The sequence below is a fragment of the Rhinoderma darwinii genome, chromosome 5, assembly GCF_050947455.1.
Source record: "Rhinoderma darwinii isolate aRhiDar2 chromosome 5, aRhiDar2.hap1, whole genome shotgun sequence".
Classification (NCBI taxonomy): domain Eukaryota; kingdom Metazoa; phylum Chordata; class Amphibia; order Anura; family Rhinodermatidae; genus Rhinoderma; species Rhinoderma darwinii.
The window spans coordinates 241,148,977-241,163,611 of record NC_134691.1 but is presented as its reverse complement, the minus strand read 5'-3'; the positions used below and the strand labels follow the sequence as shown (position 1 = coordinate 241,163,611).

The 14,635-nt window shown below is 39.7% G+C and overlaps 2 protein-coding genes across 7 annotated transcripts in view; one reads left to right on the top strand and one right to left on the bottom strand.

The window, feature by feature from the left end:
* LOC142652871 (uncharacterized) overlaps nt 1–7,015 on the bottom strand; it is a 29,059-nt gene extending 22,044 nt beyond the window's left edge. For all 6 annotated transcript variants that reach the window (XM_075828545.1, XM_075828548.1, XM_075828547.1 and 3 more), the window contains exon 1: nt 6,912–7,015. Coding sequence is in view for 3 of the 6 variants with exons in the window: in XM_075828548.1 (XP_075684663.1) it covers nt 6,912–6,915 (4 nt within the window). In the remaining 3 variants the exon portion in view is untranslated. The remainder of the gene's footprint in view (nt 1–6,911) is intronic.
* The window catches only part of RAMP3 (receptor activity modifying protein 3), a 483,921-nt gene that overhangs the window by 330,930 nt on the left and 138,356 nt on the right, over nt 1–14,635 (top strand). The window lies entirely within an intron of this gene.

Genomic DNA, 14,635 nt, shown 5'->3' with positions numbered 1-14,635 from the left:
TACAAAGAGAAGTATATTGGATACATACCATGAAAAGTATTAACCTTATAGGTATGAATGAAACATGGAACTTCGGAGTAGATTTATAACTCTCTTTTTCCATTCATAATATATAACATATTTTAAGATAATCTTGAAGTAACATTATTGCCTGATATTTCCTCTAAATAATTGTATTGGCCATTAATAAAGTAAAATTAGTTATTGCTTTAACCACCTCCCGCTCCTGGACGTACTATTAGTTCATGGTAACTGTATCGTTCGCGCTCCATGCCGCAGCTCCTTCAGCGGTAACCGATTGCGGTGTCCCCGCTGATTAACCCCTTAGAAGCCGTGTTCAATAGCGATGGCGGCTTCTTAGGGGTTAAACTACCATCGACGGCCCGCTACATGATAGTGGGCGGCGGTGGTTGCTATGGCAACCGGAAGCCTAATAATGGCGTCCGGCTATGCCATCTAAGTCAGGACCCACTATGCTTGCTGTCAGCGAGCAGCTGACAGCTCTAATGTACTGCACTACGCATGTAGTGCAGTGTATTAGAATTGTGATCACGGCCTCCTGCCCTAAAGTCCCCTAGTGGGACAAAGTGAAAAAGTAAAAAAAAGTTGTGTAAAAATAAAAAAGTTTCAAAAGTAATAAAAAGTTAAAATCCCCCTTTTTCCCTTATCAGACCTTTATTATTAATAATTTTTTTTTTTTTTAAATAAACTATACATAATTGGTATCGCCACATCCCTAACGGCCTGAACTACAAAAGTACTTTGTTATTTAACCCGCATAGTGAACGCCCTAAAAGAAAATAATAATAAACCATACCAGAATCACAATTGTTTGGTCACTTCACCTCCCAAAAAATGAAATAAAAAGAGATCAAAAAGTTGCATGTACCTAAGAATGGTACTGATCGAAACTACAGTTCGTTACACAAAAAACAAGTCCTCACACGGCTTTCTTTATGGAAAAATGAAAAAGTTCTGGCTCTTAGAATAAGGCAAAACAAAAAGTAAATGATCTTTTATAAATACTATTTTATTGTGCAAACGCCATAAAACATAAAAAAAACCTATAAAACTATAAACATCTGGTATCACCGTATCACCCCGCATGTTTCAGAAGCGTCCGGGCCCAGCGACTCAGCAGCCACCTTTCCGCCCGGGCGTCGCTACCGCTGTAGCAGCCATAGCGGCTGCTAGCAGCGCCACCGGGCTTGATGGTGCCCGTGCCGCCTGTCGGGATGGGGGACGGACCCCCCCCATGGCCGGCGGTGCCGCTAGCGGCCTCTTCGGCTGCTGCAGCAGTAGCAGTGCCAGTATAGCAGAGCAGGGAGGTATCTTCCTGCTCTGCTATCTATTAGAGCCACTGTAGCTCCCTGAAGGAGCAGAATCCCTGTGTGGACGGGGATTCCGCTCTTGGATGGAGCTCTTGATGTCTCTGTCCATATATGGATAATGACATGAGGGGCCACTCCTGAAGCGGAATCCACGTCCACAGCATTACCGACTCTGTAACCGGGGATACCAGTCCAGGAGAAGCCAGTGACATCACTGTCCATAAATGGACACAGAAGACGGGCTTCTCCTGGAGTGTAATCTCCGGTCACAGCGTCGGCAATGCTGAGGACAGGGATTCCGCTTCAGGAGTTGCCCCTGATGTCACTGTCCATATATGGACAGAGATATCAAAAGGAGCCCTCGAGGAGCGGAATTCCCCTTCAGGGAGATAAAGTTGTGCTATCTACAGGAAAGGGAGGTGTTATTTACAAGGGGTCTGTGGGCTCTGTGGCACTACCTACAAAGGGCTGTGTGGCACTACTTACAAGGGGGCTGTGTGGCACTACCTACAAGGGGGCTGTGTGGCACTACCTACCATGGGGCAGTGTGGCACTACCTACAAGGGGGCTGTGTGGCACTATCTACAGGTGGCTGTGTGGCACTACCTACCAGGGGGCAGTGTGGCCTACCTACAAGGGGGCTGTGTGGCACTACCTACAGGTTGCTGTTTGGCACTACCTACAAGGGGGCTGTGTGGCACTATCTACAGGGGGCTGTATGGCACTACCTACAGGGGGCTGTGTGGCACTACCTACAAGAGGGTTGTGTGGCACTACCTACAAGGGGGCTGTGTAGCTACAGGGAAAATCTGTTAGTGGCGGGCTGATGGACATTTTAGTGAGAGTGGTGGGCTGATGGTTATTTTACTGTGAGTGCGGGGCTGTATGGCACAATCCACAAGGAGGAGGTGGGGGATTATGGCACTGTCTACAGAGAGGCTGTATGGCAAAATCTACAGGGGGCACTATCTACAAGGGGGATGACTGTGTGTGGCAGTTAGATGACAAAATACTGTGTCTTTGAAGGGGTTATAATATACTATTAAATATTATTATACTGTATGGGCGCACTAAAGGGGCATTATACTATGTGGGGGAACTATATAGGGCATTATACTGTAGGAGCATTTTACTTTTCATGGGGATTTTTTTTTATCATGGGGTGGGGCTCCGAAAGATAATTTTGCACGGGGCACCATCTATCCTAAGGCCGGCCCTCTATCTATCTATCTATCTATCTATCTATCTATCTATCTATCTATCTATCTATCTATCTATCTATCTATCTATCTATCTATCTATCTATCTCTCATATCTATGTATTTATCTCATATCTATCTATCTATCTATCTATCTATCTATCTATCTATCTATCTATCTATCTATCTATCTATCTATCTATCTATCTATCTATATATCTATCTCATATCTATGTATTTATCTCATATCTATCTATCTATCTATCTATCTATCTATCTATCTATCTATCTATCTATCTATCTATCTATCTATCTATCTATCTATCTATCTATCTATCCAAAAAACAGGCAGCACACCGTAGTTTAAGTGAAAAAAGAGGGTACTTTATTGCCCCATGTGCACATGGGGCAATAAAGTACCCTCTTTTTTCACTTAAACTACGGTGTGCTGCCTGTTTTTTGGATTTCTGTATAACTGGGAACCTGGTCTGCTCCCATGTGCTTGCACCCACATCTTTAATCCGGTTTTGCTGGACCTTCTGTTTTGCTGCTATCTATCTATCTATCTATCTATCTATCTATCTATCTATCTATCTATCTATCTATCTATCTATCTATCTATCTATCTATCTATCCATCCATCCATCCATCCATCCATCCATCCATTCCATCCATTCCATCCATCCATCCATCCATCTATCTATCTATCTATCTATCTATCTATCTATCTATCTATCTATCTATCTATCTATCTATCTATCTATCTATCTATCTATCTATCTATCTATCTATCGTGTATCTCATAAATATTGATATATAGTATAGTTTTGGGCTGGGTCTACACGGCAACATATAACATATTGTTATGGTTATTTTTTTTCTCTTCAGAGAATCAGATATTAAACTATGTATTTTTTTCTTTTTTAGGTCTATGGAATTGTCTATATTTATGGATAATAAACACCGATTCTCAAGATTGGAATCATCGAGGATCCAGGAGTTACCCATCGTATTATAATTAATGTCATTGATGTTAGCCACAATGGCTTGTTATAAAATATGCCTGTAATTGGAATGGTCCGATTCTGTCCCTACTTTGCATTGTTTTTTATTTTACTTATGATGTTCAGTGGTATACCAGTTAGCTATGATGGATATATAGGAGCAGGCTTTTTCAGATATTGTTGCTAGAAAGTGACAGCTTGTGAAGTCAACAAAATGGTCAAATAAGATAGAAATTATATGACTACAATAGTCCGTTTAGTGTGGTCAGTGACCGGCACTCTCTGATTATGGTATCTCGTATACCAGATACGGGGAACTATGGTATGCTATATGCACATCATGGGAACCAGTGCCTGGGTTACCTGGGCGATCAGTCTCCCGTAGTTGGGGGCCGATCTTCTAGAGTGGAGTACCTTCAGGGTAGGACATGGAAAGTCTCTGTTAAATATGACCGTCACAATACCATTTTTTCTTAAATATCTTTTATAACAACTAAGTTGAGTATGCTCTGTTAAAAGATGATCGCTATGTGAACAGTGATGGCCAACACGCATGTGTGATATGCTGTCACTAACACAATCATCATTATTTTGTTAACTAAGTTACCTACCCCTATACATCACGACCGTTCAAGAATTTTTGTTTTTAGAGCGCTTGCGTGGCTTTTTGCTGACATGCGCATGGGACTGTTCTAATGCAGAAGTGCGCAGTATGATACTCTAGACGCCGGATTTTGGCGCTATACGATCGGAGATACATGGATCCTTGATGACGTTGAATGTAACTATTTGAATATACACAGATGTCAATTATATGAATTGATTATATTATTATGACTTTTCTTATACAGTATATGTAACACGTTTATCTTATTGCACTGGTCACTTTATTTGATATATAACAGCACAGTGCACTTTTTGCGCATATTGGAATAAGAATGTTTTTAACACTATTTGTTTAATTGTATACAATTACTATATGACATAATTTCCTCTATTTAAACCTTGAATTTATAGGTATGGGGAGAGAGGGAAAAGTAGAGCAAAAATGGTCAATATCGCCTTAAATTATTTAAATTGATACCGACTGGTATAGTAGGTGAAGAAATTTGGCTTATGCAATGTCCCCTTTATTTTGCACAACCGTATTCACTTGGTAACTATATTTGTATTATTTAATATTTTTATTAATTTGTTATGAATATTTTTTCTTTTATTTTATTATTCAAATCCCATTGATTAGGAGATCATTTTGTGGTTATTCCTCTTCAATGGGAAATAGGAGGGAGTACTCCAAAGATTATTATTGTAATTGTGACTTGTTCATTAATGTGCACACCACAAAGGTATCAGCTGCAGCTTGAGGTAAGCAAACAGCTGATTTAAGTAAAAATGGGGAGAGAACCTCCAGCTCACCTGACACACTCCAGTGTGTCGTAGATAGCGCCCGGATCCTCGTGTCGGCACACGGATAGCAACAAAGGGGAAAGAAGGAAGGTAGGATCCAGCGCTGGGTAACATTAAAATGGAAAATGGTTTTCCAAGTTTAATTGGTATAAGTTAAAAGGAAAGTCCAGTTGTAAGATGTCCAGGGTGTGTAGGAAGTGGAGAGGTGGTATCCTCTAGGCCTACGCGTTTCGGACGACTGCCGCGTCCTTAAACTTGGCTGTGGTAGATTTACAAATGAGCGCGCTGTCAGTTTTATATTTGGTTAATAGCACAGCTGATTTTCGATGGTGATTGCGTGTCATGGTCAGTTGTGCATTTGGAACGCAAGTACCGGAAGTGGGTATCAAATGACCGTGGCTAGTTTTATGTTGTTTAGTGTACTTTGATGTACGAGACTTTTTCAAACTTATGCTTAGTATGTCAATTGAGAAACTTCTAAGTAGTATATTATTCAATAATAATATCGAACTGCATATTTATTGCTTTGTTAGGTTATTTTGCGTTCCAGAACTCGTTTTGGAATATGAGGTAGAAGACGGCAGCCGGCTTGGTTAAACTTATGTATCGGGCGTATTAGACGAAGGAGAATTATGGACTTTTTTTGCTGCAGGTTAGTCTTTGTATGAAAATGAGTTATGTGTCAATGCATGATGATGAATTATTACGCATTGATATTATCTTAGAAAAATCAAAGGAATTGTGTTGCTGTTAATGGAACATAATTAGGTTTTGGAATTTATATATATGTATATAGCTGTTGTCTTATGTGTGTCACCAATCATTCCATATATGTCGTTTTATTTGTTGTATTTTTTATTTATTTATTTTTGTGACACATATATGACGACAGATGATGTAATATTTCTTGGCAGGGCGCTCATTGTGTTTGGCGAGGATAGGATGTGAAGAGTGTAGGTAGGACCACAACTGTGACTAATAGGGTAAGGAAACATACACTGTCTGAATGGCTGGATACATTATTACAGCCTCTAGCACAAAAAACACCTGGTTTTCTAAAAGACACAAAACATGTTCTTAATCTACTACACAATAAATGCTGGGAAAAGAATTTTACCTGGCTCACATGTGATGTTGTATCACTATATACATCAATTCCACATGAAAAAGCCTATACTGCTCTTGATTACCATCTGTCAAAACACAGTATTTATGAAAAAAAATTTCAAGCCTATATCCTAGAAGTATTAATGTTCCTGTTAACTAACAACTATTTTCAATTTGACACAAAATATTATTTACAACTCAAAGGCGTGTCAATGGGGGCAAAGTTTTCTCCATCAGTAGCCAACTTGGTGATGTCATGGTGGGAACAATTCTACATCTTTTCCTCCGACAATATATACAGTAACTGCATAGAATGGTACGGTAGATATATCGATGACATTTTGATTATCTGGAAAGGTAACATCAACACCATCCCTAAATTGGTAGAAACTCTCAATGATAATAGGTGCAACCTTAAATTCATCATGATACCTCATACACCATATTCCTAGATTTGGAATTAAAAGGTGATGAAGGTCAAATTATATCCACCAAAACTCATCGAAAACCCACAGCTTCAAATAACATACTTCATGCGGAAAGTGATCATACAAGACATACCATCAAAACCATACCTCTGGGTGAAATGCATCATGCAAAAAGAAACTGCATATCCCAGAACCAATTTGAGATAGAACAAAAACAAATAAACACTAGACTCCAAGAAAGAGGCTACCCAAAATGGTCACTTAACATAGCTCGTAACATCATGACGAAGAAACCCAGAAGTCAACTGCTCGGTTTCCACAACGAAATCATTAATAAAAGACAAAAACCTCAACCTGCTGTTAACCAACCGACATTGATTCTACAACAGAGTAACCAATTCACAAAAATCAAAAACATAGTTACCAACTACTTACCCATTCTTATGGAGGATGACACCTTGCGTACAATTTTAGCTGGAGGATGTAGAATAGTGGCAAGAAAAGCCCCCTCTCTGGGCAGTACTCTATCTCCATCCTTGTTTACATCTAACGAGAATACAAAAACAACATGGTTAGAAACCAAAGGCTTTTACAGATGTGGTCAGCATCCTTGTAAAGTCTGCTCTTACGCCTATCCAACAAAAAATTTCAGCAATTCTACACAAACAGAAATATTCAATATTCAGAATTACATCAATTGTAATTCTGATTCAGTTATCTATCTAATCGAATGTACAGAATGCCACTTAAAATATGTAGGCTGCACAAATCGGAAATTCAAGACGAGAATTTTAGAACATCTCAGTTACATAAGAAATGTAAACATTCTTAACATATCCAATGCGTCTAAACACTTCATTTCTCAACATAATAGAACCACCAAAACCTTTCGTTGCTATGCTATTGAAAAGATTCACCCTTCTAAACGAGGTGGTGACATTAAACATAAAACTCATCTGAGGGAAGCTTATTGGATTTACAGGTTAAACACAAGATACCCAGAAGGCCTTAATTTAAAGAAAGAATTAATGTACCTATATTAATCCAACAATAAAAATAGTACCTCAATACAATCCACATGATCCAAAGCGCATAACACATACCAGGTTACCATGTCTAAGTATCTCCAAAGTTTTTTTTAATCCTCATATATTTTCACTTAAATTCCCAATATGTACATGCATAATATTTGCTAATTGCTATGTACATAGCAACCCTCACATCACCCAGCCCTTGTTGTTCAACAGTGTATGTTTCCTTACCCTATTAGTCACAGTTGTGGTCCTACCTACACTCTTCACATCCTATCCTCGCCAAACACAATGAGCGCCCTGCCAAGAAATATTACATCATCTGTCGTCATATATGTGTCACAAAAATAAATAAATAAAAAATACAACAAATAAAACGACATATATGGAATGATTGGTGACACACATAAGACAACAGCTATATACATATATATAAATTCCAAAACCTAATTATGTTCCATTAACAGCAACACAATTCCTTTGATTTTTCTAAGATAATATCAATGCGTAATAATTCATCATCATGCATTGACACATAACTCATTTTCATACAAAGACTAACCTGCAGCAAAAAAAGTCCATAATTCTCCTTCGTCTAATACGCCCGATACATAAGTTTAACCAAGCCGGCTGCCGTCTTCTACCTCATATTCCAAAACGAGTTCTGGAACGCAAAATAACCTAACAAAGCAATAAATATGCAGTTCGATATTATTATTGAATAATATACTACTTAGAAGTTTCTCAATTGACATACTAAGCATAAGTTTGAAAAAGTCTCGTACATCAAAGTACACTAAACAACATAAAACTAGCCACGGTCATTTGATACCCACTTCCGGTACTTGCGTTCCAAATGCACAACTGACCATGACACGCAATCACCATCGAAAATCAGCTGTGCTATTAACCAAATATAAAACTGACAGCGCGCTCATTTGTAAATCTACCACAGCCAAGTTTAAGGACGCGGCAGTCGTCCGAAACGCGTAGGCCTAGAGGATACCACCTCTCCACTTCCTACACACCCTGGACATCTTACAACTGGACTTTCCTTTTAACTTATACCAATTAAACTTGGAAAACCATTTTCCATTTTAATGTTACCCAGCGCTGGATCCTACCTTCCTTCTTTCCCCTTTGTTGCTATCCGTGTGCCGACACGAGGATCCGGGCGCTATCTACGACACACTGGAGTGTGTCAGGTGAGCTGGAGGTTCTCTCCCCATTTTTACTTAAATCAGCTGTTTGCTTACCTCAAGCTGCAGCTGATACCTTTGTGGTGTGCACATTAATGAACAAGTCACAATTACAATAATAATCTTTGGAGTACTCCCTCCTATTTCCCATTGAAGAGGAATAACCACAAAATGATCTCCTAATCAATGGGATTTGAATAATAAAATAAAAGAAAAAATATTCATAACAAATTAATAAAAATATTAAATAATACAAATATAGTTACCAAGTGAATACGGTTGTGCAAAATAAAGGGGACATTGCATAAGCCAAATTTCTTCACCTACTATACCAGTCGGTATCAATTTAAATAATTTAAGGCGATATTGACCATTTTTGCTCTACTTTTCCCTCTCTCCCCATACCTATAAATTCAAGGTTTAAATAGAGGAAATTATGTCATATAGTAATTGTATACAATTAAACAAATAGTGTTAAAAACATTCTTATTCCAATATGCGCAAAAAGTGCACTGTGCTGTTATATATCAAATAAAGTGACCAGTGCAATAAGATAAACGTGTTACATATACTGTATAAGAAAAGTCATAATAATATAATCAATTCATATAATTGACATCTGTGTATATTCAAATAGTTACATTCAACGTCATCAAGGATCCATGTATCTCCGATCGTATAGCGCCAAAATCCGGCGTCTAGAGTATCATACTGCGCACTTCTGCATTAGAACAGTCCCATGCGCATGTCAGCAAAAAGCCACGCAAGCGCTCTAAAAACAAAAATTCTTGAACGGTCGTGATGTATAGGGGTAGGTAACTTAGTTAACAAAATAATGATGATTGTGTTAGTGACAGCATATCACACATGCGTGTTGGCCATCACTGTTCACATAGCGATCATCTTTTAACAGAGCATACTCAACTTAGTTGTTATAAAAGATATTTAAGAAAAAATGGTATTGTGACGGTCATATTTAACAGAGACTTTCCATGTCCTACCCTGAAGGTACTCCACTCTAGAAGATCGGCCCCCAACTACGGGAGACTGATCGCCCAGGTAACCCAGGCACTGGTTCCCATGATGTGCATATAGCATACCATAGTTCCCCGTATCTGGTATACGAGATACCATAATCAGAGAGTGCCGGTCACTGACCACACTAAACGGACTATTGTAGTCATATAATTTCTATCTTATTTGACCATTTTGTTGACTTCACAAGCTGTCACTTTCTAGCAACAATATCTGAAAAAGCCTGCTCCTATATATCCATCATAGCTAACTGGTATACCACTGAACATCATAAGTAAAATAAAAAACAATGCAAAGTAGGGACAGAATCGGACCATTCCAATTACAGGCATATTTTATAACAAGCCATTGTGGCTAACATCAATGACATTAATTATAATACGATGGGTAACTCCTGGATCCTCGATGATTCCAATCTTGAGAATCGGTGTTTATTATCCATAAATATAGACAATTCCATAGACCTAAAAAAGAAAAAAATACATAGTTTAATATCTGATTCTCTGAAGAGAAAAAAAATAACCATAACAATATGTTATATGTTGCCGTGTAGACCCAGCCCAAAACTATAATATATATCAATATTTATGAGATACACGATAGATAGATAGATAGATAGATAGATAGATAGATAGATAGATAGATAGATAGATAGATAGATAGATAGATAGATGGATGGATGGATGGATGGATGGATGGAATGGATGGATGGATGGATGGATGGATAGATAGATAGATAGATAGATAGATAGATAGATAGATAGATAGATAGATAGATAGATAGATAGATAGATAGATAGATAGATAGATAGATAGATAGCAGCAAAACAGAAGGTCCAGCAAAACCGGATTAAAGATGTGGGTGCAAGCACATGGGAGCAGACCAGGTTCCCAGTTATACAGAAATCCAAAAAACAGGCAGCACACCGTAGTTTAAGTGAAAAAAGAGGGTACTTTATTGCCCCATGTGCACATGGGGCAATAAAGTACCCTCTTTTTTCACTTAAACTACGGTGTGCTGCCTGTTTTTTGGATAGATAGATAGATAGATAGATAGATAGATAGATAGATAGATAGATAGATAGATAGATAGATAGATAGATAGATAGATAGATAGATAGATAGATAGATAGATAGATATGAGATAAATACATAGATATGAGATAGATATATAGATAGATGATAGATAGATAGATAGATAGATAGATAGATAGATAGATAGATAGATAGATAGATAGATAGATAGATAGATAGATAGATAGATAGATAGATAGATAGATAGATATGAGATAAATACATAGATATGAGAGATAGATAGATAGATAGATAGATAGATAGATAGATAGATAGATAGATAGATAGATATAGATAGATAGATAGAGGGCCGGCCTTAGGATAGATGGTGCCCCGTGCAAAATTATCTTTCGGAGCCCCACCCCATGATAAAAAAAATTCCCCATGAAAAGTAAAATGCTCCTACAGTATAATGCCCTATATAGTTCCCCCACATAGTATAATGCCCCTTTAGTGCGCCCATACAGTATAATAATATTTAATAGTATATTATAACCCCTTCAAAGACACAGTATTTTGTCATCTAACTGCCACACACAGTCATCCCCCTTGTAGATAGTGCCCCCTGTAGATTTTGCCATACAGCCTCTCTGTAGACAGTGCCATAATCCCCCACCTCCTCCTTGTGGATTGTGCCATACAGCCCCGCACTCACAGTAAAATAACCATCAGCCCACCACTCTCACTAAAATGTCCATCAGCCCGCCACTAACAGATTTTCCCTGTAGCTACACAGCCCCCTTGTAGGTAGTGCCACACAACCCTCTTGTAGGTAGTGCCACACAGCCCCCTGTAGGTAGTGCCATACAGCCCCCTGTAGATAGTGCCACACAGCCCCCTTGTAGGTAGTGCCAAACAGCAACCTGTAGGTAGTGCCACACAGCCCCCTTGTAGGTAGGCCACACTGCCCCCTGGTAGGTAGTGCCACACAGCCACCTGTAGATAGTGCCACACAGCCCCCTTGTAGGTAGTGCCACACTGCCCCATGGTAGGTAGTGCCACACAGCCCCCTTGTAGGTAGTGCCACACAGCCCCCTTGTAAGTAGTGTCACACAGCCCTTTGTAGGTAGTGCCACAGAGCCCACAGACCCCTTGTAAATAACACCTCCCTTTCCTGTAGATAGCACAACTTTATCTCCCTGAAGGGGAATTCCGCTCCTCGAGGGCTCCTTTTGATATCTCTGTCCATATATGGACAGTGACATCAGGGGCAACTCCTGAAGCGGAATCCCTGTCCTCAGCATTGCCGACGCTGTGACCGGAGATTACACTCCAGGAGAAGCCCGTCTTCTGTGTCCATTTATGGACAGTGATGTCACTGGCTTCTCCTGGACTGGTATCCCCGGTTACAGAGTCGGTAATGCTGTGGACGTGGATTCCGCTTCAGGAGTGGCCCCTCATGTCATTATCCATATATGGACAGAGACATCAAGAGCTCCATCCAAGAGCGGAATCCCCGTCCACACAGGGATTCTGCTCCTTCAGGGAGCTACAGTGGCTCTAATAGATAGCAGAGCAGGAAGATACCTCCCTGCTCTGCTATACTGGCACTGCTACTGCTGCAGCAGCCAAAGAGGCCGCTAGCGGCACCGCCGGCCATGGGGGGGGGTCCGTCCCCCATCCCGACAGGCGGCACGGGCACCATCAAGCCCGGTGTCGCTGCTAGCAGCCGCTATGGCTGCTACAGCGGTAGCGACGCCCGGGCGGAAAGGTGGCTGCTGAGTCGCTGGGCCCGGACGCTTCTGAAACATGCAAGGGAAGGGAGCCAGCACAGCACCCCCTTCCACGCGCAGCAATGGCACAGGTCGCACACCCCTTAGGCCGGCCCTGGATAGATAGATAGATAGATAGATAGATAGATAGATAGATAGATAGATAGATAGATAGATAGATAGATAGATAGATAGATAGATAGATAGATAGATAGATAGATAGATAGATAGATAGATATGAGATAGATAGATAGATAGATAGATAGATAGATAGATAGATAGATAGATAGATAGATAGATAGATAGATAGATAGATAGATAGATAGATAGATGATTATAATATATTTTTTTTATCTGTGTATATATATATATATATATATATATATATATCTAAATTGTGAATTTTTTTGTCATACAAATAAAGATTATTATTATATCTATCTACAAATCTCTTTGTCTATATCTTTAATATAGATATATATATATATATATATATATATATATATATATATACACTACCGTTCAAAAGTTTGGGGTCACCCAGACAATTTTGTGTTTTCCATGAAAACTCACACTTATATTTATCAAATGAGTTGCAAAATGACTAGAAAATATAGTCAAGACATTGACAAGGTTAGAAATAATAACCTTTGGCATTCTAGCTGTTAATTTGCTGAGGTAATCGGGAGAAATTTCACCCCATGCTTCCAGAAGGCCCTCCCACAAGTTGGATTGGCTTGATGGGCACTTCTTGCGTACCATACAGTCAAGCTGCTCCCACAACAGCTCCATGGGGTTGAGATCTGGTGACTGCGCTGGCCACTCCATTACAGATAGAATACCAGCTGCCTGCTTCTTCCCTAAATAGTTCTTGCATAATTTGGAGGTGTGCTTTGGGTCATTGTCCTGTTGTAGGATGAAATTGGCTCCAATCAAGCGCTGTCCACAGGGTATGGCATGGCGTTGCAAAATGGAGTGATAGCCTTCCTTATTCAAAATCCCTTTTACCTTGTACAAATCTCCCACTGTCCCAAGTGTTATGGACAGACGAATCAAAGTTTGAGGTGTTTGGATCACACAGAAGAACATTTGTGAGACGCAGAACAACTGAAAAGATGCTGGAAGAGTGCCTGACACCATCTGTCAAGCATGGTGGAGGTAAAGTGATGGTCTGGGGTTGCTTTGGTGCTGGTAAAGTGGGAGATTTGTACAAAGTAAAAGGGATTTTGAATAAGGAAGGCTATCACTCCATTTTGCAACGCCATGCCATACCCTGTGGACAGCGCTTGTTTGGAGCCAATTTCATCCTACAACAGGACAATGACCCAAAGCACACCTCCAAATTATGCAAGAACTATTTAGGGAAGAAGCAGGCAGCTGGTATTCTATCTGTAATGGAGTGGCCAGCGCAGTCACCAGATCTCAACCCCATAGAGCTGTTGTGGGAGCAGCTTGACCGTATGGTACGCAAGAAGTGCCCATCAAGCCAATCCAACTTGTGGGAGTGCCTTCTGGAAGCATGGGGTGAAATTTCTCCCGATTACCTCAGCAAATTAACAGCTAGAATGCCAAAGGTCTGCAATGCTGTAATTGCTGCAAATGGAGAATTCTTTGACGAAAGCAAAGTTTGAAGGAGAAAATTATTATTTGAAATAAAAATCATTATTTCTAACCTTGTCAATGTCTTGACTATATTTTATAGTCATTTTGCAACTCATTTGATAAATATAAGTGTGAGTTTTCATGGAAAACACAAAATTGTCTGGGTGACCCCAAACTTTTGAACGGTGGTGTAGATCATATATAGATGTACAGTTTTAGGTCCCATGAACACGGCTGTAATTTTGATCCACAGTTACAGAACATATTTGCGGATCAAAGTACGGACTCATTCATTTCTATTCCCCTTGGACACCTTCCCTTATGTTTACGGGAAGGTGTCCGGGCCATAGAAATGACCCGAAAATAAGGATATATCCTATTGTTTTTATTTACTGACCATGCACCCGATTTTACAGTCCGCAAATGCGAGTGTCTGTCCATCGCTGGCCGTGCCTGTAATCAGCAGCCGTGATTACGGGCACGGTCATGTGCAGTGGGCCTTAGGC